General features: G+C 42.3%; 1 protein-coding gene across 1 annotated transcript in view; it reads right to left on the bottom strand.

Moving 5' to 3' along the window:
- ACSS3 (acyl-CoA synthetase short chain family member 3) overlaps window positions 1–24,878 on the bottom strand; it is a 141,179-nt gene that overhangs the window by 99,457 nt on the left and 16,844 nt on the right. Inside the window, exons 2-3 of the mRNA XM_065423450.1 lie at window positions 21,256–21,400; window positions 4,935–5,123 (exon numbers count right to left, since the gene is read on the bottom strand). Coding sequence (XP_065279522.1) covers window positions 4,935–5,123; window positions 21,256–21,400 — 334 coding nt within the window. The remainder of the gene's footprint in view (window positions 1–4,934; window positions 5,124–21,255; window positions 21,401–24,878) is intronic.

Raw genomic sequence — 24,878 nt, 5'->3', positions numbered from 1 at the left:
AAATAGAAATAATGCAAGGAAGTTATTATGGAAGGAATGGTGTTGGGTCATCATAGTAGGGGATGACCAGCAAGGAGATGGATGGGTGGATCGTATGTGGCAGATCATTGGGAAGTCAGCTGCTGAGTGTGCAAAGTTAGAATGCCTCAAAAAGGCTTCTGAAAATTCTATGCTGTCACCACTATTCAGACATAAATAAATGGACTTTACTACTGCTACTACTATCTGAGCTACACTAAGCACTTTTACCATAAGACTTGTGATTATTTGTTGTTCTGGAGTAAAGTTGTCACATGAGCATGTCAGCTTTATTTTTTTTAGTAAGTTTCTAGCCCTCATGCATGTGGGGAACAGCATGAAAACATGAATAGAGAATGATCTAAAGGATTAGAAAACAGAAGACCAATGAACAGAACCCTCACATTAAGAAGCTCATGATTTTGTGGATCTGACTCATAATTTGGGATTGGCAATACTACACGCCCTCTGTTGCTTCCACTAGTGGAGCTGCATTAGTGGTAGTGCAATGGCGGGAAATTTTAAGGGCGGGGGGGCAGGAGGGAAGACTAATGTTTACATAGTTTTACTAGCCGGACTAGCTGCCACTGTGTGGGCATATAATCCATATGAGATAGGACTGAAGAGGAGTTGCAGTCAGGTATTCTGTAACATTCTACATAAAAGCAGATAGATCATACTTAAGGATATGATTTTGTCACGAAGATTGCAGAAGTCACAGAATCCATGAGACCTCTGTGACTTCAGCCCGTGGCGGCTGAGAGCTGCAGGGTCCCCCCGCCACCAGCAGTGGCCGGGAGTTGTGGGTACCCACACTGCCTGAGGTGGCCCTCTGCAGCTCCAAGCCACCACGGGCAGCAGGGACCCACCCCGCAGCTCCTGGCCGCTGCAGGTAGCGGGGGGACCCCAAAGCTCCCTGCCACCCTGGAGCTCCGAGTCGGGGCCCCTGCAGCTGCCCGGCCGCTGCAGGCGGTGTGGGAACTCTGTAGCTCCCCACTTTGTCACGGATGTTTTTAGTAAAAGTCGCGGACATGCCAAGGGCTCCAATTAATTTTTCTTTATTGCCCATGACCTGTCTGGACTTTTACTAAAAGTATCTGTGACAAAATCTTAGCCTTAATCATACTATAAGAGTGGGTAATAAAGGTATATACAGTTGCTTTTAAAATCTATGGAAGAGTGGACTTTTTAAAAAACATGTATTACAAAAATAAATAAATAGTTCTTTAAACATAAGATTGGGCTGCCATTATTCTGAGGCAACCATATCTCTTAAGTGCCAGGCTCATCATCTTAGTGCCTAATCACACAAATGGTCCGATCATCATGATGATAATCAGGAGTAGCCATTTATAGATGTATCTGTGTGCAAGAACAGTATCTTGTTCAGAATAAATCGGGTCCCTTATTTTTGTTTTTTCCACCAAAAACCTCTGTAAAATTCCTGGATTTTGAAAAATCCAGTATTTGTATTTTTCCGGTTTCTACTCTGACTTTGTCCCGGCTTGAATTCTCTGGACACGGCTCCCTCCTCGGAGACCCCACAGACCTCCTCAGCATGCCTGCGCAGGGAAGGTTAAATTGTCCTGTTGGTGGCTGCTGCCGCTGCACAGTGAGGGAGTGAGACAGGCAGGGAGCCTGCCAAGACAACCAACTGCTGCACAGATAGGCCACAGGGAACAAGAGGCTGCACTCATGAGTAGTGGCCCCCCTCCTGACCAGCTCCCCCAGGACTGTAAGGCATCTCCCTTCCCCCATCCCCACCCCCAACATAAAAACAGCCATACTGGGTCAGACCAAAGGTCCATCTAACCCAGTATCCTGTCTTCTGACAAGGGCCAATGCCAGATGCTTCAGAGGAAATGAATGGAAGAGGCAATCACTACTGATCCATGCCGAGTCATCCACTCCCAGCTTCTGGCAGTCAGAGGCTAGGGACACCCAGAGCATGGGATTGCATCCGTGACCATTTTGGCTAATAGCCATTGACAGACCTATCCTCCACGAACTTATCTAATGCTTTTTTTAACCTCGTTATAGTTCACAATATCCCCTGGCAACAAGTTCCACAGTTTGATTGTGTGTTATGTGAAGAAGTAATTCCTTTTGTTTATTTTAAACCATAAGTGCCCCTGTGAATAGCTGGGCCTGGAAACCCCCTCCCCATGCCTGCTCCTCCCCATGAGTGCCCGGGCACTCCCTTTCCCTGTAATAGCCCCTGTGAGTAGGTAGGCCCAGGAATGCATCACCACCTGGAGAGGAGCCCCAAGCCACAGAGTCCCTTCCACTTCATTTGCCAGACATAGCCTGCTCCTGCCCTGGGCCAGGAACAGGTCACTCCAATCCCCCTGTGGTCTGGTGGAGCAGAGCTGAGGAACTCATGATGCAAGGAGAGTAGTGGCAACCCCCCCTGCTGCTGGTAGGTCTGTATATCGGTGTCAGGCAACCAGCAGGAGGGCAGGCTAGCCTAGTGGTTGGAAAAAGTCTCAAGTCTAGTGGTCAGGCATCAGGACCAATGTTAGACCCTGGGACTAGGGTCAGAGGCAGAGGCAGAAGCTGGAGCCAAGGGTCAAACCAGAGGTCAGAAGCTGGAGGAAGCAGGAAAGCAGGCAGAGAGGTTCAAGATAGTGGCAGGACCGAGGCAAGGCAGGAAGATAATACAGAAGCAGTCACACTGACAGACATGAGCACTGAGCAGCCAGCGAACTGCTATTGGCCTAAAAGCTGGCCTACTGGCCTCTCCAGCCAAACAGGGAATGGGGCCAGTCAGGCAGCCTGCTGCAGCCCAGCTGTACTGATGAGGTTGCCTAGAGACTAGCTCTGCTGCAGGCCCTGATTGCTGACATTCAGTGACCAGAATCTGCTCTCTACTGGCACCCAGCCCTGTGCCCCTAGCTGTGACAGGAAAGATGATGATTTTGGGACGGGGTTTTGTTCAAGTACTATTTTTGGAAGAAGCTTCTCTGAGATACAGTGAAGATCCCATTTCATGCTAAAATGGGTTGAAAATGAAAAACTGCATCTGAATGTCTACACCGCAATTAAACAGACTCTTAGCCGGAGTCAACTGACATGGGCCAGCTATGGGTGTTTAATTGCAATGTAGACATACCTCAAGAGGCTTCAGTGACTTAAAGCACAGCATCTGTAAGCTGTACATCCGACCACATCATATTTTAAGTGTCCTTGCAGTTTTCCTTTTAAATTTTTCGAAGTATTAAAATAAGATGCCAAAACAAATAGTGTGTTTAAGATCTAACAGACATTTAATGGCCATCAGAAAATTGGCCATCTTATTTCAGTGTAGTGAAGTATATATATGCTCCACTTCAAGTGAGATGAGGTTACAACAAATGCCTGTACTCCCATTCCATATCACTTCATCTCAATTAACTAATGTCCATAGCACAGTCAATATCTGAGAAGACTAACAATCATCATGGTCTATGCAGCATTCCCAGAGCTATTTAAAATTCAAGACAAATTAAGGCAAACTGGTACTATATCTGTACTTTTCTATATCCAATAGAAAGTTCTTGTTATTACTTACATTTGGGGTCTTTTGACAAGATCTAAATTGTGACCTTTCTTCCAAAAGAACTTCTCCCAGATTGAGCTCTGTTCCAAAGATGCGACTCTTTCTACCATATCAAACCAACATGAGGTTTGGTACCTCAATGTTCAATAAGCACAAATTATAGTACTAACTGGGGCAATTGCTAAAGAATATCTTACTAACTTTGAGTTCAGCACAGTGCCATCTACTACACAATTAATTAAATGCATATGCTTTAAAATAGTCTAATATAATTTGTACTAAATTTTTAAAAAGTTGTACGGAGTTCTGAAATCTGGACAAATCTTGAAATTTCAGTATGAATGTGGCTCACCTCGTCTTACCCTTTCATTACACATCAGTTTGTTCAACATGCAAGCTAGCTAAAGCAAAATTCATCAAGAGAATAAAACATAGTTCAATTAGATTCGCCTTTCAAATTTAAAACAAATGACAGCATAATCTAGCACAGAACCCAGGGCATGCAGCTCCTAGTTCTATGCCTGGTTTGCCACAGACTTGCTGTGTGGCCTTGGATAAATCACTTAACCTCCGTCTCTGTTTTCTCATCTGTAAAATAGGGATAATTATATACTGTGTTCTCTTTTTGAGAGAAGGACCATTAGGATTAATTAGCTAATATTTGCAAAGTACTATGAAAATGAAAAATGCTAGCTCTGTGCTATTATATAAATTGACCTTAAGGTTTTGCACTCCTACTTGGTTCTTTTCACCACATAATTTTGCCAATCAGTAGCATCCGAGGCTTAAAATTCATGCCTCTAGCTTGCTGAAAAAGCAGAAATAAAATTTCAAGAAATTGTTGTGATTGCCCCCTCTCTTTTCCAACTGTAATTCCCACAAAATAAATCATCAAAATTTTAAAAAAATTGAGCAGCACTATTCATTTGTAATAGAAATTGCTAGGTATTACTTACAGTATATAGTGTCAGACATGAATGATACTTTATAACCACATAGTGTACTTGAACATACTCTGCAGCGGAATAGCTCACAACATAATATGGACAGATGGAAAACAAACAAAAAGGAGAAGTACAAGGTAGGCAGTTCGCAGAATCTTAGTTGCCACACTGGAGGATGTTTGTTCTAAGCATAGAGAGCAGCATGATAAAAAGTCATACTTTTAAAGGTCAAAAAATTAAAACTCAGTATCTGCTATGAAAATATAACACTCTGCATAAGGATCTATCTGCATTTTGATACTATGTACTGTCAACAAAACAGGTCTATTTACCATAAAAGGGGAAATATAACAATCACTGGAAAAAGCAATTGATCTGCAATCAATTATTTTCTATAATTTACGATGGGCTTTGTTTTTCTAAATGTTTGTTACCTTTGCATGATCAATGCGACTAGAAAGTTCTTTAGATGCAAATCCACCAAAAATGAGGCTATGTATGGCTCCTATTCTTGCGCATGCCAGCATGGTATACATTGTCTGTGGAATCATGGGCATGTAGATGACAACACAATCTCCTTTCTTCACACCGTATTTCACCATAACATCAGCTAACTTGGAGACCTGTATAGGCAAAATTTTCAGGTTAACGATAAAGAGATGTATAAAGCAAGCACCACAATAAACAGATTAATTGCTTTTCCAGTTTAGGTGGCATCTCACAAAAAGGAACACAGTCAATATTAGACAATAATTGGACAACATACTTGACCATTTTATCATTGATCTCGCCATGAATCACTGGTACAGTTTACTTAAAAATTAATGCTGCTTTTCACTTTAAGCCACAGGAATGCCACATAAAATTAAAGCTCCAATACAAGGTCAATTAATTTAGTCCAGATTAGAAAAAAAATAGAGAATGCAGCAGCATCTTCTGTAAAGATGAAAAAACTGATCAAAAATATTGGCATTAGTGGCTTTACAAAGTAGAGCAAAGAAAAAAAACTAAGAGAAAAGATTTTTCAAATACTCGAGTGATTTCATTTTAATTAGCTACTCATATTGCTGTTACAATTAACTAAAAAAATTCTATGTAAGACATACAAAATAAGACCATGTTTGCAGGCCAGGTGTATTTTACTAAACTAAACGGATATGAAAAAAGCCAGGAAAGTATTGTTCATAACTGTTCATAATCCAAGTTTCATTAAAACATAGCAAAGTGGGGGCACAAGTCAATAGAGAAGATACCAAATATTTTCCCAATATTCTGTATTCTCTGATTTCTAAAGCCTTTGGATAAGAGTTCTTCCACATTGTGTCTGTCCCAACATCCTTGTGATCCATTTAATTTCAGAGATCACTTTTTCCTCCCACCTCCAGATTATTTAGACATGTAGACAGGTTTAACAAACTGAGCATCAGACTGAAAGTCAGGCACTCCTGAAATCTAATTCTGACCCTGCCAGTGACTTGTACGTTCATGAGCAAATTATTTACCCTCGTGAGGCACGTAGTTAGTACTGAGAGGTTATAGTAAGGATTTATTAATGTTTACACAATTCTTTGTACAGTATAAAAGAAACCACTAAGTGTTAGGTATTCATTATCCCCAGCTACAAGGTCGCTGAGGATATTTAATATAATATGCTAACCAGAAACAGGTAGGCATCTTTTCTTGGTTTATTGGTTTTTAATTATTTTTTGGGGGTTAACTTTAGTGGTTAATCTCAAAATAAATGTCTCCATCATTCTAGATATAACTAATTCCACACCATTAATACACTGTGAAAATCGGAGATGCACTATTAAAGAGCAATGCAGTCGTTGGCACTGATAAATGTATGACAACTGGTAAGAACATAAGAATGGCCATATTTGGTCAGACCAATGGTCCATCTAACCCAGTATCTTGTTTTCCAACCAGAGCCAGTGCCAGATGCTTCAAAGAAACAGGGCAATTATCCAATGATCCATCTCCTGTCATCCAGTCCCAGCTTCCAGCAGTCAGAGGTTTAGGGACAACCACTGCATGAGGATAAGTCTCCTAATCATTGTGGCTAATAACCATTGATGGACCTATCCTCCATGAACTGATCTAATTCTTTTTTGAAACCAGTTATATTTGCAGCCTTCACAATATCCCCTGCGATGAGCACACAATACATAGTCAACTTGTAGTAAAGTACTTCCTTTTTGTTTGTTTTAAATCTGCTGCCTATTAATTTCATTAACTGATCCTTGGTTCTTGTGCCTTGCAAAGTGGTAAATATCACTACCCTATTCACTTTCTCTACAGCATTCATGATTTTATAGATATCATATCCCCCCCTCTTAATCATCTCTTTTCAATGTTGAACAGTCCCAGCCTTTTTTAATCTCTCCTCATGGAAGCTGTTCCATACACCTAATCATTGTTGTTGCCCTTCTCTGTACCTTTTCCAATTCTAATATTTTTGAGATGGGGAGACCAGAACTGCCTGTAGTATTCAAGGTGTGGATGTACCATAGATTTACATGGAGGCCTTATAATATTTTCTGTCTTATCATCTATCCCTCTCCTAATGATTCCGAACACTGTTAGCTTTTTTGACCGCTACCACACATTTTCAGGAGAACTACGCATGACGACTCCAAGATCTTTCTTGAGTGGTAACAGCTAATTTAGTTGTGATTATGTTTTCCAATGTGCATTATTTTGCATTTACCAACTCTGAATTTCACCTGCCATTTTGCTAGCCAAATAATCTGGTATTCACAGAAGATTTTAGGTGGGACTCTTGGGAAAAGTAATTATAGGTGGAGTTGTCTAATACTTTCCATTATAAGACCACGTTTTCAGTTGCTTACAACTCTGCCAAACTGTAACTGTAAAACAGGGATAATACCACCAACTCACCTCACAGGGGTTTTGTGAAGATTAATCCTTGTAATCAATACCTGAGAAGCACTCATTCTATGGGAATGAGCACAATAAAGCAGCCCAAGAGGTAATTAATGACATTTAATTAATAATTCTGTATTCAGTGCGCAGGTTAGGTGGTATGCAGTACATAAATATGGGGCTACACACTGAATGAGGATAAAAAGAAATATCAACTAATTATCCAATTAGTAAGCAGGATGCATCCTGAAGTAGGGGTTCTGTTCAAAATAAAGCTTGTGATCTTGTCATTAAAGACTATCATAATGCACACACAAGCTTAATTCCAGTATTTCCTACCTTTTGAGTGCTTGACTTTTCAACCTTAGAAGTCTTTCAACATAGGTTTTTATATGTAAAAAAATTACAATCTAGACAGTTTTGGACCTTTATTGAAGCATTGTAAAGCACAAACCTATGAGGAGGAGAAGGGGGCATGTCGTAGCAGGAATCCCACCATATTTGCCACATGTACCCAGTTATGTTTGGTCTGCACCCTCTGGAGAGATGACTGTCACTGAAGACAGTAGACTAGTACAGTACCTGTATGCCTCAGCCATACTGTGGCTGGTCCCTGAGCTGTTGCACAGCAGCACAACTGTGAGAATACTCTTTGCACCCTCTCTCTCATCCCCCCCACAAACACAGCCAGAATTTAGGTCACAATATCCACAGAAGCATTTTACTCGACTGTAGAAGCCTAGAAAAATGCAGAACACTATGGAGCAGGCTTATTTGGCTCTGAAGATGGTTATGGCAATTCTGAAACATTCAAGCAATCACTCTGTTTAAAAGAAAAAAATAACTGGATAAAATGACATTTTCATTTCTTTGTTAAAAGTTCTGAAGAAGTTTTCCCATATACTTTTTATCTCAGATTTGTTTGATGCTTCATGCAGGGAAAGCTTAAGTCGTAAGAATGAGCTCTCCAGTCCTAATCTGGATTCACTCTGAATATGAACATTGGACTATAACATATGGACCAATTCTGAAAGAACTCTTTGCAACTATGAAGCTCACCATCTCTATTATGAATCTTAGAACTGTACTCATATCTGTAAGTATACTGATCTTTTAACCAATACTCACTCTCTTTTTTAATAAATTTTAGTTTAGTTAATAAGAATTGGCTGTAAGCATGTATTTGGGTAAGATCTGAAATATTCATTAACCTGGGAGGTAATGTGTCCAATCCTTTGGGATTGATAGAAATTTCTTATACGATGAACAAGATGTTCAGTAATACTCATCATATTCGACTTGGGCATCTGGGTGGAGACCTAAGGCTGGGTTACTTTAAGGGAACTATGTTGTTGGCTTCTGGGTAACCAGAGAGGTATTATAAAAGCTGTTTTGTGCTGTCTTGCAAAATCTAAGTATTGGAATATCCACCAGCTTTGGGGATTGTCTGCCCCATTCTTTGCAGTTCGCCCTAATTGAGTGACCTCAGTTGGCTCCCCGGGACTCCGGTCACACCCTCCTGGAAGTGGTGAAATAGTGGTGAAATACTGGGTTTTGTCAAGATCCGCTGTGGGCACTGTGCTAGTTGCTCCTTTCTTGGGGGGGGGGGGCTGGGAAGGAATTTTTTTCCTCACTGCCAGATTGGCCAAGGCAAAGTGGGGTTTTTATGCCTTCCCCACAGTGGATTCTGGGGGGCTTAGTGGGGTGAACATGAAACTGGAATTAGGCTATGATGTTGCAACCCAGGGCAGATATCCAGAGCAGGTACATCATAGAGAAGGCACACGGTGATCAAATAAAATGGATTGGTAAAGGATTTAAAGGCAGTATTCTTTAAAGGAGCAGAAACAGGGATGAGGGGGTTGGGGGCTACTATGACTGGTATTCAGGGGTCCAATCCCCCTGAACCCTCATTTGAGTTGGGAGGTCACAGCAGCAAGTTGGCTGGGGGCCAGAATGGCTAAGCGGGAGGGCCCATGGAAGCCCCCGGGTATATACTGAAATGATTATGGAATTACCTGCACTGTCAACTTATCTGCTGGGTACTCCCAAACATTTAAAAATAAAGTCGGGACCTAATTAAAACCACATCCAGTTTCTCCTATCCTTCTTCAGGCTTAGCCAGACAATGCAGTTTAGTTGATGTCCTAAAGCTTAGGAAATAAAACCTGAACAGAAGCAGCAAGTTTTATATTTCTTCAAGGCATCACTCAATTTTTAACATCAAGACAGCGACACTATGAATAAGGCCAGTTTCTAGTGGCACTTTTATCTCTCCCTTATCTTTTTTTTCTTTTTTTTAAACTTCTTCCTATCAGTACTTTAATACTGGGCAGATATTTTTGACTCAGCTTCTAACACTCATGAGATAAAACTTCTTGTCTTCATTTCCTCCTAATCTCTCCTCCATTTCCATCCCTCTCTCTTTTTTGATTCAAGACTCTCAATCTCAGTATAAAAATATTCAACTGTTTAATCCATTAATCTTTCCATAGCGAGGCTCTTACCAAATCTTTTTACTAGATACTAAAATCTTTAGTCTATGGTGCTGGCACCTGTCACTGTAATGACAAGTCACCTTCCAAAATAGGCTTTAAGGGGCTCCCACTGGTTATTACATCTTGCTACTGCTTGGCCGAGATTGAGCCACCCTGTTTCACCTTGTCTTGTTAGTTGAAGCTCGTCTGCATCACACCAGTGCTGGTATTGCTTGTACTCCTCTTTTCGTTTTGTGCTACCATTACAATAATAAAAAATGTCCACAAGCAGATCTTCTGCTGGTTTTGAGATTGCCTTGTGTTTCCCACATTGCACATCTTGCAGTGAAAGATGCTGTTAAAGCAGACAGTACACAGACATAAGTGCTGGAACTAGAGGTGCTGTCACACACCCTGGCTTGAAGTGGTTTCCATTAAATACAATGTTTACTGTTTGGTTCAATGGCTCTCATCACCCCCACTATAAAAATTGTTTTAGCACCCCTGTACATGGAATTGACTGCTGTTTTATGTGACTTTAAAACATTGTTATTTTTTCCTATCATGAAAAGGTCAGAAGATTACAAATGCTGAAGTACTTTTTTGCCAAGCCATTGCAAAATATGGGTTACCAACTGACTGCATTTGTAGTTCATTAAAAAAAAAAAAATCATCAAGTTGGTGTTTCCCAATTCAAACATTGCAAAAGAATTTCCCAGTGGGTGAACAAAGGCCACTGCAATAATAAAAGCACTTTCCGACCACCATTCTGAATCAGTTGGGGAAACGAGCCCAACCACTTAAATGGTGGATGACAGTAATGATGTTTGCAATGGCAAGGAGGTTTGCAGTATCACTAGGTACTTTCATCAGACTCATAAAGTTGTGAAAACAGACCTCTTGGCCATGGAAATATTTAACATAGTAAATGCAGAAAACCTGTTAAGTGCAATAAATTCTGTTTTTTGCTAACCACCACATTCCATGGGAGAATGTTATTGGTTTCTCTTCTGACTCCTAAATGTCATGATAGGAAAAAATAACTCTGTTTTAAGTCGGATAAAACAGCAGTCAAGTTATATGAAAAAATTACCACTAACAGATAACATTATTCAGGCGTTTGGACTGCTACATCTGCCTAAATAACTGCATTATGATGAAGATACAATCTTAATCTACTGACATGATTTCCATCTGCAATGAAATCTGAGGGTGAAAAAACAAACAATTGTGTTCGAGTGGAACCAGTATCAAGTAGGTTCTGAACTGCCTGATTTCCAGACAGGAGTAACAAAACTGAATGAGTGAAGGGGCGGGGGGCAAGTCCTGGATCTTAACAAAATGGGGACACAAGAAAAGTGGTATCCAGCTCTTTTGAAATTGATTGCTACGCTTCTGATTCTCCCTTATGATCAGGCTAGGGTGGAGCATGTAGTCTCCCTAATGCAGAGAGAAACAACCATTTTTGATCTAGAATGTGCAGCAAAGTCTTCTCTCTTTTACTTGTAACAAAAACAAATGTTCTTGCCTGCTATGAACTGAAACCTTCCCAACAGCTACCGGAAATTGCTAAATGCACAGCACTCCAGCAGATGTCGTCATCCCAATCGCTGTCATTGTAACATTAAACTGAGATGAATAGCAACATGGGGATGATAACAGGTAGGATTTTTTAAAAGTTTTTGGTACAGCATTTTCGGATGCAGTAATATTGTTTTTGTAAAGAGCTCTGACCTGTTAGAAATTAAATAAGCCACTAATGAGGTTTATAAGCTGTCTGTCTATCTATAGAGAGATTTATGTTTGAAAAAAATAGTAACATGATTTATATACACCAAATCTCTTGATTTTTAAGACGAGGGGGTTGGTAACACTGCATAATGGGTCAAAATGGGTAAAGGATTTGTTTTCCATTATAAGTTTATTGTTAAAATATCGTCCTTTGTAAGAAATATAACAGGAGTAAAATACAATGTAAGATTAAACAAAAAAAACACAAAAAGATAGCATGCATAAAACAGAATATTTCAGGGAAATCAGGTATTATATAACACCCAACTCAACAGCTTCAAAAGGCTTAGCAGTAGACTAAGTATTTTTATAAATTGTAGTGTATATTAATCTGACATTCTCTCCTTCACATGACAGAAGGGCATGAAAATGTGTAAATTAGAACACATGCATAAGCTGTACGGAATTCAAAGACAATATTTAGACAGGACTCTACTACAGGCAGCATTCCATGACCTGCTGACTTCAGAGTGAGTTTGGTTACATACTCGGGCTGTTTAACTAGTGCTCCCTGTTGACTTGGTTTGTTAGAAAGAGGAGAAAATGTGGGGAGAGGATGTTTAAGTTAATTTGTGCAGCTCTCTCTTCTTTACAATACTATTATTTATTACTATTGTTCTCTCCCAAAGCTATAATTAGACCTGGACAGAATACACAGCCACAAACCTAGGAAACTGAACATCAATTTCAGGTTCAAAAAGGTAAAGAGCTGCATTTCAAATGATTTTTCAAAGTAAATTACTGCAAACGGGGTGCACTGGATGGGATTTACACAGGGATATTACATCATTAAGATAGCTATTTAAAAACAAACAAACAAGAGACATACTTTATCAATAAATGTTGAAGTACATGAATAGCTGAGTCACAACACTATAGTGTATGTTGGTTGAAAAATCTTGAAAGTCAATCAATAAAAATGAAGGGTTTCTGTAGATCTCAGTACAGGGTTAGAGAAGTGCTGTGATGTGTATCAATGTTTGCAACTACACGATTTTTCCTTTCCTAAAGCCAGCAACAGAAAACTCACAAACTGGACTATTTTAATGTGAGTACATTACACATTTGTAAACATATTCACACATTTCAGAACACTACACACAATTATGCTGTAAATATCTTTTTTCCATGGAACAATTTCACTACAACAGTGACCTGAATTGCATCATGGACACTGCAATAATTAAGACAACGTGGGAGTCTCATTCTACCTCACCTCAGTTCATCACAGCTGATAAAGATAACTGAACAAAACAAAATGGCTAAAACATAGTACTGGAACAAGAAATCCAGTTTGATTACCAATTGCTGTATAAAAATCTGCACATTAACTACAGTATTTATTAGTCAGACATTAGCATCCACACTGTTGAAGTATTTTCCTCACTTAAATAAATGTACTGTAATATTTAAAACCCTTACAATAGAGGTTTTCTCAGGGGCTAACTGGCCAAGGCAAGGATGCTATGCTATAAATATAGGCCACAGTGAACATGAATCCTCCCAAATATGGAACCTACCTTCAGATCCTCAACCAGCCTCTTTTCTAGGGTATAGGCAGCCTTTTCTCACTATCTGGTAAGCAGCCTGTATTTTTAACTAAGAGAGAGAATTCAAATTTGTTCCCAGCTAGGCAAAAATATAGGTCATTTGCCAGACAGGTCAGGATGCTTTCAGCACTCCAAGCACTCAGAGGCCATCCATCTCAGGTTCAAACAAAACAAAAAACAAACACGAACAAACAAGATTCTAAGAACATACACACCTTTTTAAAAACAGAAAGAACCTCCTGCCATAGTACAATCTAGATATTACTCATACCTATGGTGATGAATCAGAGTTATGTCTGTAAACTTATAAATTCTGATTATATTGTGAAGGTGTTGTCAAGCTATCCGGAGTGGCTCACGACTGTGATTGCCAACCTCATGGGAGATAGTCAAGAAGCAGGGCACAAACCCCAAATCAGTTGAGAGTTCTATACTTAGATCTCACCAACCATGTAACAAGTGTGAACTCAAGAACTACACAGCCTAACCATGGAATCATAGCCTCCAATCTATCTTGCCACGGCAAACTTGCTTTTGTGATAGATGATCCCTTAACACAAAAATGTTCAGGTTACTCCCAGACCCAAAGGATCAGTCACTTACCCCATGTCAATTTCACCTTAGACCTCACACTAAAGACAACACTTGTAGACAATCCTATGATAAACTAGAGTTATTTACAAGGTTGAAGCAGATAAAAATAGACACATAAATGAGTTACAGTCTTGGGTTTAAAAACAGTAATAGAAACTGCTGTAATATGCAAGCGCTATTTATCCTTTAGGGCTAATCCAAGCTAAGCAGCTTGGGGATCCCTTGCTTATGCTAAGAAATATTACCCACTCCAAGTTTCAAGAAGCATATTGATACAAAACCTTCAGGTCAGGGATTTTTATTCCCTTTCCCCAGTGTTCAAACTGTGATGGGATGAGCGGTTGTGTCCATCCCCTCTTCATGGGTCTGGGGGGAGCAATCAACAAAGTCTGATGTTCCATAATGGTTTGTCCGGTGTCTATGGGCCTTCTGTTTTAGGCAGGAGATGACACCTCCAGTGGTAAACTAGCATTTCACACTTGTTAATGCTGCTCTCCTCCCTGTGGGGGTTTCCAGTTTCCTAGCAACCACTTTTATAGTTACAAAGCAAATACTTGCATATTACTTTATAACACATGATACAGATACTATAAGTGAAATTAATGCATGCAGCAACTCACAAGGATTTCATAAAATCCAAAACGAAAAACCTCTCTCTATAAATCTAATACCCATTTTAACAATACCAACACACAGGTAAGTCAGACTGGTTTCCAGCTATGCATTTGTCAGTGTTCAGTGAGGCCTAGGGTCCTTGGCATGAGCTGGCACCTGGTCTGCCAGTGTCACAGTTGTTTTATGAAAAACACCTGAGTCATGAGTGCTTATATGTATACAGACCCACCGTTGCCGACAGGCCCTGTAGCTGGTATGCAGCAGACAGATACAATAAAAGGTGCTTAAGACAACGATTCTATTGAGGTGCAAACACCTGGGACAACGAGTGAGCTGCCACCTTAGAAATCCAGTTTAGCTGACTCCTCTGAAGGGAGGAGCACTGGAAACTTTCAGGAGCAGAACAAAAGAGAGCAGGTCACCAGATGGTGTTTAAAAAAACAACCACACAGGAATATGGAGAACCAGACAGGAAGGGAAAGAATAGGGCAGGTGAGATCATGTCATAGGAGCTGGATAAAGGGCTCCAAGAGGGAGAGACCACCCATCACATAATCGCCTGCATGAGGGGACCCCTAACCCCCAGAATACAGTTGATCCCAAGGATTTCCAAGGGAAAGGTGTGATAGAAAGGGATGTGTGTAACATTTACTGTTTTGTATAATCTCTTTTGCTTTGCATGATTAAGTATAAGAGAGCATAAAGTGTTAGAGTGTGCAAAGTGTGTGTGTGCTGAATGCTTCACAACTAATGCATGCCCCTGAGACAGACTGTAAACCAGAACCTTCACATCTTTTGGGTGGAGTTCTGGGAAATGGAGGTGTTTAAGTACCGGCAAGTCTCTACAGCCGGCACTGTGCCATGGGCTAGGCAAGTGGAGAACAGATTCCAACTCTCAAAAGGGGGTGCCAGATAGAAGATCTGTACCCTAGAGTGCACTTAGAGACTCTGATATTAGGGCAATGGCTGAACACCATACAGGCTCCATGAATCCAGAGCAATAGAGCAGGGGTTCTCAAACTGGGGGTCGGGACCCCTCAAGGGGTCACGAGGTTATTACATGGGGGGTTGCGAGCTGTCAACCTCCACCCCAAACCCCGCTTGCCTCCAGCATTTATAATGGTGTTAAATATATAAACAAGTGTGTTTAATTTATTAGGGAGATCACACTCAGAGGCTTGCTGTGTGAAAGGGGTCGCCAATAAAAAAAGTTTGAGACCCACTGCAATAGAGGCTTGTATTCCCCTCACAGAAGTCCAAGTGGATGACCAGGAGGAGACCCTCACTAGGATCTGTGACACCTACTAATAGAACTTGGAACACAGATATTTTCTGCATATGTACAGCTCTCTGGCACCATACACATCTCCATGTGCATATGCCAGTTTTCACCAATTATTCAATGTTAACTGATTTACTAAGTAAACACATGAGAAAACCTTCACTTCCATGATGATCTAGAATTTGGTGGATGAGGCACATATTTTAGGAGTTCTGTCCTTTTAATATTTAAATTATAATTATGTTGTTTTGTTGGTGTATTGGGTCAAGATATATGCTTTTCTTTTCACAAGCTTATTGATATCACTACTGGAAGAGTAGTTTTGTTGATGACAGTAAGTTACTTTAAAGAAACGTTTACCTATACTGTTTTTCTTTTTCAAGATGGACTATGGAAGTGGTTGGGGGGGGGGAGAGAAAGAAATCTAAGGGTATGTCTACACTACGAGAGTAGTTCGATTTTAGTTAAATCGAATATGTGGAGTCGATATTACAAAGTCGAACGTGTGTGTCCACACTAAGGACAGTAATTCGACTTTGTCAGTCCACACTAACGGGGCAAGCGTCGACATTGGAAGCGGTGCACTGTGGGCAGCTATCCCACAGTTCCCGCAGTCCCCGCTGCCCATTGGAATTCTGGGTCGAGCCGCCATTGCCTTCTGGGTAAAAAAATGTGTCGAGGGTGCTTTTGGGTAACTGTCGTCATCCAACCGTCACTCCCGCCCTCCCTCCCTGAAAGCGCCGGCGGGAAATCAGTTCGCGCACTTTTCTGGTCAGTGACAGCGCGGACGCCACAGCACTGCGAGCATGGATCCCGCTGTGACCATCGCTGCAGTTGTGGCCGTTGTCAACGCATCGCAGCTCATCATCGACCTTTCACTGAGGCAGATAGAGAGAAATCAGGCGAGGAGGCTACGGCACCGGGGTCAGGACCTGAACTCCGAGAGTAGCACACGCCTGTCTGAAACCACGACACCCAGTGCCGAGGACATCACGGTGGCAATGGGTCTTGTGGATACTGTGGAACGGCGATTCTGGGCCCGTGAAACAAGCACGGACTGGTGGGACCGCATAGTGCTTCAGGTCTGGGATGAATCCCAGTGGCTGCGAAACTTTCGCATGCGGAAGGGGACTTTCCTCGAACTTTGTGAGTTGCTGTCCCCTGCCCTGAAGCGCAAGGACACCCGGATGCGAGCAGCCCTGACTGTCCAGAAGCGAGTGGCCATAGCCCTCTGGAAGCTCGCAACGCCGGACAGCTACCGGTCAGTCGCGAACCAGTTTGGCGTGGGCAAGTCTACCGTGGGGGTTGTTGTCATGCAAGTAGCCAAGGCAATCGTGAAGGTACTGCTGTCAAAGGTAGTGACCCTGGGAAACGCGCAGGCCATCATAGATGGCTTCGCCGCGATGGGATTCCCAAACTGCGGTGGGGCTATAGATGGGACTCACATCCCTATCCTGGGACCGGACCACCAGGCCAGCCAGTACATCAACCGAAAGGGCTACTTTTCAATGGTGCTGCAAGCACTGGTGGACCATAAGGGACGTTTTACTAACATCAACGTTGGATGGCCGGGCAAGGTTCATGACGCTCGCGTGTTCAGGAACTCTGGTCTGTTTAGAAGGCTGCAGGAAGGTATTTACTTCCCGGACCACAAAATAACTCTTGGGGATGTGGAGATGCCTACAGTGATCCTCGGGGACCCAGCATACCCGCTAATGCCCTGGCTCATGAAGCCCTATACTGGCGCCCTGGACACAGAAAAAGAACTGTTCAACTACCGGCTCAGCAAGTGCAGAATGGTGGTGGAGTGTGCTTTTGGCCGTCTCAAGGGGAGATGGAGAAGCTTACTGACTCGCTGTGATCTCAGCGAAACCAATATCCCCATTGTTATTGCAGCTTGCTGTGTGCTCCACAATCTCTGTGAGAGCAAGGGGGAGACCTTTATGGTGGGGTGGGAGGTTGAGGCAAATCGCCTGGCTGCTGATTACTCCCAGCCAGACAGCCGGGAGATTAGAAGAGCCCAGCGGGACGCACTGTGCATCCGGGAGGCTTTGAAAGACAGTTTCCAGACTGAGCAGGGTCACCAGTGAATTTTAAGTTTGTGGACTCAGAACCTGAACTTGCCACCGTTTCTTTACCCAGTTACCGTTGACTATCCTCTCCAGTTACATACCCCCTTCACCCCCTTCCCAAAAAATAAAATCTGTTCTGTTTTGTTAATGAACACCGTTGTCTTTATTACTGTTTTCGCGGGAATGTTTTAAACCTGGGACGCAGACTGTGGCGGGGTGCGGGTTTACTGTTGTGATGCAAATGATGCTTCTAAACTCCAGGAATGACGGGTTCCGCAGTGGTGGACTGGTTGTTTCAACAGAGCCTGCCAGCCCTCCTGGGCGGGACAGCGTGTATGTGTCGGCTATGTGACTGTCTGGCAGGGGGAGGAGGGTTACAGCTCCCCTGCTGCGGGGCTCTGTGATGCATTAGATCTGTAACTGCCCTCCCCCGCCACAAAGTCACAGAGCAACCCCCCCCCCCCCCCAGAACACGAAAACCACCTCCCAGATTGAACAGGGTCACTAGTCACTGCACTGGGTATGTGTCCTGATCCTGGACCTGACCCCGCCTCTGTACCCTGGTAAAGGTGACTGTCCTGTCCAATTACCATGCCCCTTCCCCTCGTTCAGACAGACTCTCCTCCAAAATAAAATCATGGAAACAGTAATTAACAGAAACGAATATTTTATTATGAACCACACATGAAACGTGGGGGTTGAAACTTGCACGGGGGCTTCTGTGAGGTGTGTAGGAAAGGACTTTTAAAATTTTGGGGAATGAGAGCCTTCTAGTGCTAGAGCAGTCTGCAGGGGTTGACTGAAAGTTTTAACGGCCCTTGCCGCCCCTCCTTCTTTGTACTTTGGGTGAGGGGGGTGTGGGACTTGGTGGCGGGGGAGGGCGGTTAGAGATAGACCGCAGCGGGGCTCTGTCCTCCTGCCTCCGGTCTTGCAGAACATCCACAAGGCGCCGGAGCGTGTCCGTTTGCTCCCTCAGAAGTCCAAGCAGCTTTTCAGTAGCCTGCTGGTCCTCCTGACGCCACCTCTCCTCCCGTTCCATGACTGCTCGGTGCATTTGGGACAAGTTCTCCCTCCACTGTGTCTGCTGGGCTGCCTGGGCTCGGGAACAGCTCATTAGTTCTGAGAACATGTCCTCCCGCGTCTTCTTCTTCCTCCTCCTAATCTGCGCTAGCCTCTGGGAGTGTGCTGACAGGCTGGGTTGGGAGACAGTCGCAGATGTGTCTGTGTGAATGGGAAAAATGGAGTGAATTCCTGAGACAGATAAATGAAGTTGTGTACAAAGAACCTAGTCTTTCTCTGTGAACAAGACCATGCACTGCACCTCTCACATGCGCACTCAGGACAAGGTCGAATTTTCGGCCATCGCCTTCAGTGCCTGGGGTCCTGCAGTGGTCTTGCAGTTATCTGAGAAGCGTGGCAGGACACCTGAACTTCTGTAGCGTGCAATCATGGTAAGCCGTAGACTTCTGGCTGCTTAAAACTGTACTAGTAGCACTGGCCTCCTTTCACATTGAAAGCAATGCCAGTCTCTGCTGCCAGCAATCAGGACAGCATGAACTATGCCCCTGTCCCACCCCCTCGCGGCTGTTCCAGGGAAAGATCCCTGTATGCTGCCCCTCTCCCTCCACCGCGTGGCTGTAAAGCAGTCCCAATACTAACATTCCCCTCCCTAATTCAAAGCAGGGCGTAATGAGCGACATCACCCTGCTGAGGATCTCGGAGTCCCAGAGGGAAAGGATGTTTCGAGAAAGCCTTCAGAAACCAGGGCCGTTTGCCGCTATGCTCTGCAGGGCGATGATACCAGACTATCTGATGGTGTCGTGGCGCGGTAACGTGTCCTACCACGGAGGGCCCAATAAGATCGCCCTACCCAGGAACCTGATGAACAGGCTGGAAATGTACCTTCTTGAGACCTACGAGGAGTTCTCCTATGAGGATTTCGCCTCCATCCCCGGCCATATTGACCGGATTTTCGCGTAGGTGCACTGGGACTAAAGAGTGGAGCGTCTTGGGCAGCATAATCATGACTTACCGGACATTGTAAAAAAAATTTTAAATACTTGGGACTAAATTGTGAAGAGCCTAAGGCAGACAAATCATGAAAAACCCTTTGTTACGATTGTAAATATTCCAGTTTTTTTGCAGTTAATTGTTTACATGTTTAAGCACTTTAATAAACAGCCATTGTTAATATTATAAATATTCTAGTTCTTGTAAAAATAAATGTTTAGATATTTAAAGCACTCACTGCTTGATCCTTCCCCTGATTCTGTCTCCGGGGTAAGGGATGGGGACGGTTGGTAGGGGATCTCGGTAAGGGTGATGAAGAGCTCCTGGCTGTCGGGGAAATCAGCGGTGCCAGCGCTGTCGACTGCCTCGTCCTCCTCATCTCCTTCTTCATCTTCCCCGTCCGCTAACATGTCCGACGAGGAACCTGCCGCGGACAATATCCCATCCTCAGAGTCCACGGTCAGTGGTGGGGTAGTGGTGGCGGCCGCACCTAGGATGGAATGCAGTGCCTCGTAGAAACGGGATGTCTGGGGCTGGGATCCGGAGCGTCCGTTTGCCTCTTTGGTTTTTTGGTAGCCTTGTCTCAGCTCCTTGATTTTCACGCGGCACTGCGTTGCATCCCGGCTGTATCCTCTCTCTGCCATGGCTTTAGAGATCTTCTCGTAGATCTTTGCATTCCGTCTTTTGGAGCGCAGCTCTGAAAGCACGGACTCATCGCCCCACACAGCGATGAGATCCAAGACTTCCCGATCAGTCCATGCTGGGGCCCTCCTTCTATTAGATTGCATGGCCATCTCTGCTGGAGAGCTCTGCATCGTTGCCAGTGCTGCTGAGCTCGCCACGCTGTCCAAACAGGGAATGAGATTCAAACTGGCCAGACAGGAAAAGGAATTCAAATTTTCCCGGGGCTTTTCCTGTGTGGCTGATCAGAGCATCCGAGCTCGGACTGCTGTCCAGAGCGTCAACAGAGTGGTGCACTGTGGGATAGCTCCCGGAGCTATTACCGTCGATTTCCATCCACACCTAGCCTAATTCGATATGGCCATTTCGAATTTAGCGCTACTCCTCTCGTTTTGGAGGAGTACAGAAGTCGAATTTAAGAGAGCTCTATGTCGAACTAAATAGCTTCGTGGTGTGGACGGGTGCAGGGTTAATTCGATGTAACGGCGCTAAATTCGACATAAAAGCCTAGTGTAGACCAGGCCTAAGATGTTGACAAAACAGGACAGCAGCTGTTTTGCCTAAATAACCAGTGGAGAAGAGAAGCGAGAGAAACAATGCACTATTGGGTACAATTAGTGAGGTTTATAAATCAGAATAGAACTCAACTAAAAGAATTAAATGCAGTTTGAAAGGCAAGATAATCATATGGCTATGTTATTTCTAATTCACACATTTCTGTAATATCTGCGTGTCACGAAATGTGACATTATTTCCTATCTGTTTAAAAAAAAACAGGATTCTATCATCAACCATACCTGTTCAAGAACTTCTTTGTAAGTGATAGCCTGTTTAGTGTTTGTTACAGGACTATCATAGATAATAGCAATCTTGTCTGCATGTCCACTCTCAACATGACGATCTACAGCATTATAACAAATATTCAGCTCTCCATCCACAAACCTAAAAGAGAAAAAGTACAGTGTTAGATAACAATCTTTCTAAACTAACTAGACTAATTTCTGGGGTGGAGAGATAACATTCAGTCAGACAACTAATGAAACACTGTCTTCAATTCAGAAGGCCCTTGCTGTTAGATTACTTACATTACCAACTTATGTCGGTATAACTAAGTTGCTCAGGGGTGTGGAAAATCCACACCATGAGCAACATAGTTATACAGACCTAACCCCCAGTGTAAACAGCATGCGTTGGTGGGAGAGCTTCTCCCATCGAAATAGCTTCCGCTGCTCAGGGAGGTGAAGTATCTACGCCGATGGGAGAAGCTCTCCTGGTGGCATAGGTAGCATCTTCACCAAGCGCTACAGCAACGCAGCTGCAGCTCTGTAAGTATAGACAAGACCCAAATCAAACAGAATTTGCTCAAAAATGGGTAAACGAGCCTATTAACTGGGTAGTAAAATGCTGTACTTTAACTGTATAAAGACTAGGAATCTGCAAAGTGAGAGTTATGATCTCTTCAATAGCCAGATATTTACAGAGAACTGTTGTTGATTAAAAACTGTTTCACTAACTTGGGATTTGTTTTTGTTGTAATTTTACATAGAAAAGATTATTTAAATGTAGTATAATGCTGAAATACAAAAATATACTGAAATGGTGTATTCAAAAAGGACACTTAACTTGAAAAGTAGACAATATAAAAAAAAATGTACTTCAAAAAGAGGAGCTTTGAATTTTAGTCCTATTCCCCTGCCTGCCATCTCCCCAGCCACGGTCCCCTTTGTGTGTATATCCCTCTCCCCATCTGTGCATATACCCCAATACAAGAGTGAAAGACGAACAGCTAAACAGAGCAGAAGGAAAGCATTTATGAACCCTGTGATCCCATGAGGATGCTCTAGACTGTACCAGGGTGAAAGTGCCCCATAGGAAGAGAGGGGCTTACAGTGGCATACGTTTACCTTTACTACCACAACACCCTTGGCTGGGTACTGCACTGGACACAACTCAAACTCAACAATTAAGTCCATTATGAGCAAGGAAAGAAAAGATTAGGGTCCCTTTTTTTCATCTCAATAAAGAGACTGATTTAAATAATATTTGCATGTATGCAGCATCTTTTATCACAGGTTCACAACTATTAAATCTAATCCAGGTTGGTAATGACCTGGAGTTACCACCTAAAGACCGTTCAGTTCCCTACCTGAAGCAAGTTTGATTTTAATTTTGTTCCCTGTGCATTCCACAGAAAAACAGCATCACTATTGGCACCCTATTCTATTCCTGGCAGATTCAATATAAGGAAAAAGGACAGAGTGGGTATGGAGACTGAAATACCCTTTGCCCCTAGAAATGGTTCCTCCAAATTATCATAAATGTTGTTACCAGGGTAATGTCAGGTAGTCTGTGAATAATGAACTTCTGTCTCCAGACTTATCAGACCAACAGCTTTCTCACATATAAACTAACTCCTCCTTCCTAGTCCTAAACTAGTCTGCCTTTCCATCTGCAAGACAAGCCATCTAGTTTTAAGGATGTATGTGTTCTTAACCCAATTAAAATTAAACTGAATACATTAGACTTACATTCATATTACACTAAGGGTACATTTTAAAAACACAAAAATTAAATGAGAGAGTTAAAGCTAAAATGAAAAACAAAAAATATGTTTGTATCCTTTTTTAAAAGACTTTTTTTCTGATGTGATAATAACATTGCAAGAGACCGAATCCAGACTTGGAGGTTCAACTTCCCAGCTCTCAGCTGATGTTTAACCTGACTGCTGACAACTTTTCTTGTTGCTTTTGATAAGAGTTTAGGTTACACCAAAGAGCTGAGAGCAAAGCAAACAAGATACTTTCACTTTCTGTGCCTTTTGCATTAGCACAATGCAACAATGTATGGATTTTAAAATCTGAAGTAATATGTTTACATACAAATAAAGTTAATTCATTTTTAAAATTTCACAAAACTTTTTCTAATTAAAGTTGTGGAAAGCCTTTTATTTAAAAAATTTAAAACCCTTTGTTTTACAACAAGCCAGCTTTTATTCAAATTTGTTATCTATTTGAATACATTTACTTAAAAAAAATTATATATTATATGTATCTGTTCTGATTCCATAGCCATTTCTTGACGAGTTCAGCAGAAACTTTTAAGTTATGTCTACACTACAAACCTTACAGAGGCATACCTGTACCGCTGCAACTACGCCACTCCAATGACAGGGATTCCATAACCTCCCCTGGAAGCCTATTCCTGTGCTTAGCTATCCTTAAAGTTAGAAAGTTTCTTCCTAATATCTAACCTACATCTCCCTTGCTGAAAATGAAGCGGATTACTTCTTGTACTACCTTCAGTGGACATGGAGAACAAATTTATCACTGTCCTCTTTGTAATAGCCCTTAACATATTTGAAGACTCATCAGATCTCCCCTGAATCTTTTCTCCCCGAAGATTAAAAATGCTTGGTTTTGTTTGTTTTTTAAACCATGCCTCATAGGTCAGATAGATATCATTTTATCTTTTATCATTTTTGTTGCTCTCCTCTAGACTCTAGTTTGTCTACATCTTTCTTAAAGTGTGGCTCCCCATACTGGATACAGCATTCCAGGTGAGGCCTCACCAGTGCTAAGTAGAACAGGTCATGTGTAGTTAGGAACAATTGCTCTGAAGTTTTCAAGCAATCATCTTCCTCATCCTCCAGCATATCCTTTGATGACATGTAGTTACTGCTAGATTCTTTTTTGGCAATTGCCACTGCACCATATTTTTTCTCCCTATCTTTTCCCACAATAGTGAAAAATCAAGTGTTCTTCTGAGTTTCTTAAAAGTTGTTTAAGAGAAGCCTTACTTCATGATTAGGGTTCCGTGATTCCATGACTTTCCACGATCTCTATGTCTTCTGCAGAGGCCAGTGTGGCTGACCCCAGGACCACCCAAACAGCTGGCTCTGAGGCCAGCTGCTCAGGTGGCCCTAGGGATAGTCACACCAGCCGCTCGACTGTCCGCAGTGGCCGGTGTGGCTGACCCTGGGGACCGCCCAAGCAGCGGTGACTAAATGGTAGCCTTAGTCATGGTGTACACTTATTACTAATTTTAGCAACTCACAAACCTATGAATCATTCATACATCAAGATCAAAAATTCTCACCACATAGCGTAACAATAGTATTACTGAAGATGATTTAATACCCAGCTCAGGAGTTGACCACTTGTATATATAAAATTTAAAAAATAAGAAAGAGCAGCTCCAAACACAAGAGTTTCTCTTGGGGCAACTAAGTATTTTAGAGCATATAAACTAACGACTCAAAGTAAATGCTATGTCTTAACTGTTGTATTTCCTCTTGTACTGAAATGTCTTTAAGCTTTATTTAAGTGTTTCTTTTGGCATCATTAAACTAAGGATAGTAAGTGTCATTCAGTCCTCATTTAATGTTTTTGGCTTATGTGAAAGCTTTCTGAAAGAAATGCTT

This window comes from Emys orbicularis, chromosome 1 (genome assembly GCF_028017835.1).
Source record: "Emys orbicularis isolate rEmyOrb1 chromosome 1, rEmyOrb1.hap1, whole genome shotgun sequence".
NCBI classification, from domain to species: Eukaryota; Metazoa; Chordata; order Testudines; family Emydidae; genus Emys; species Emys orbicularis.
The sequence above is the reverse complement of the archived record's forward strand: the minus strand, read 5'-3'. Positions and strand labels throughout refer to the sequence as shown.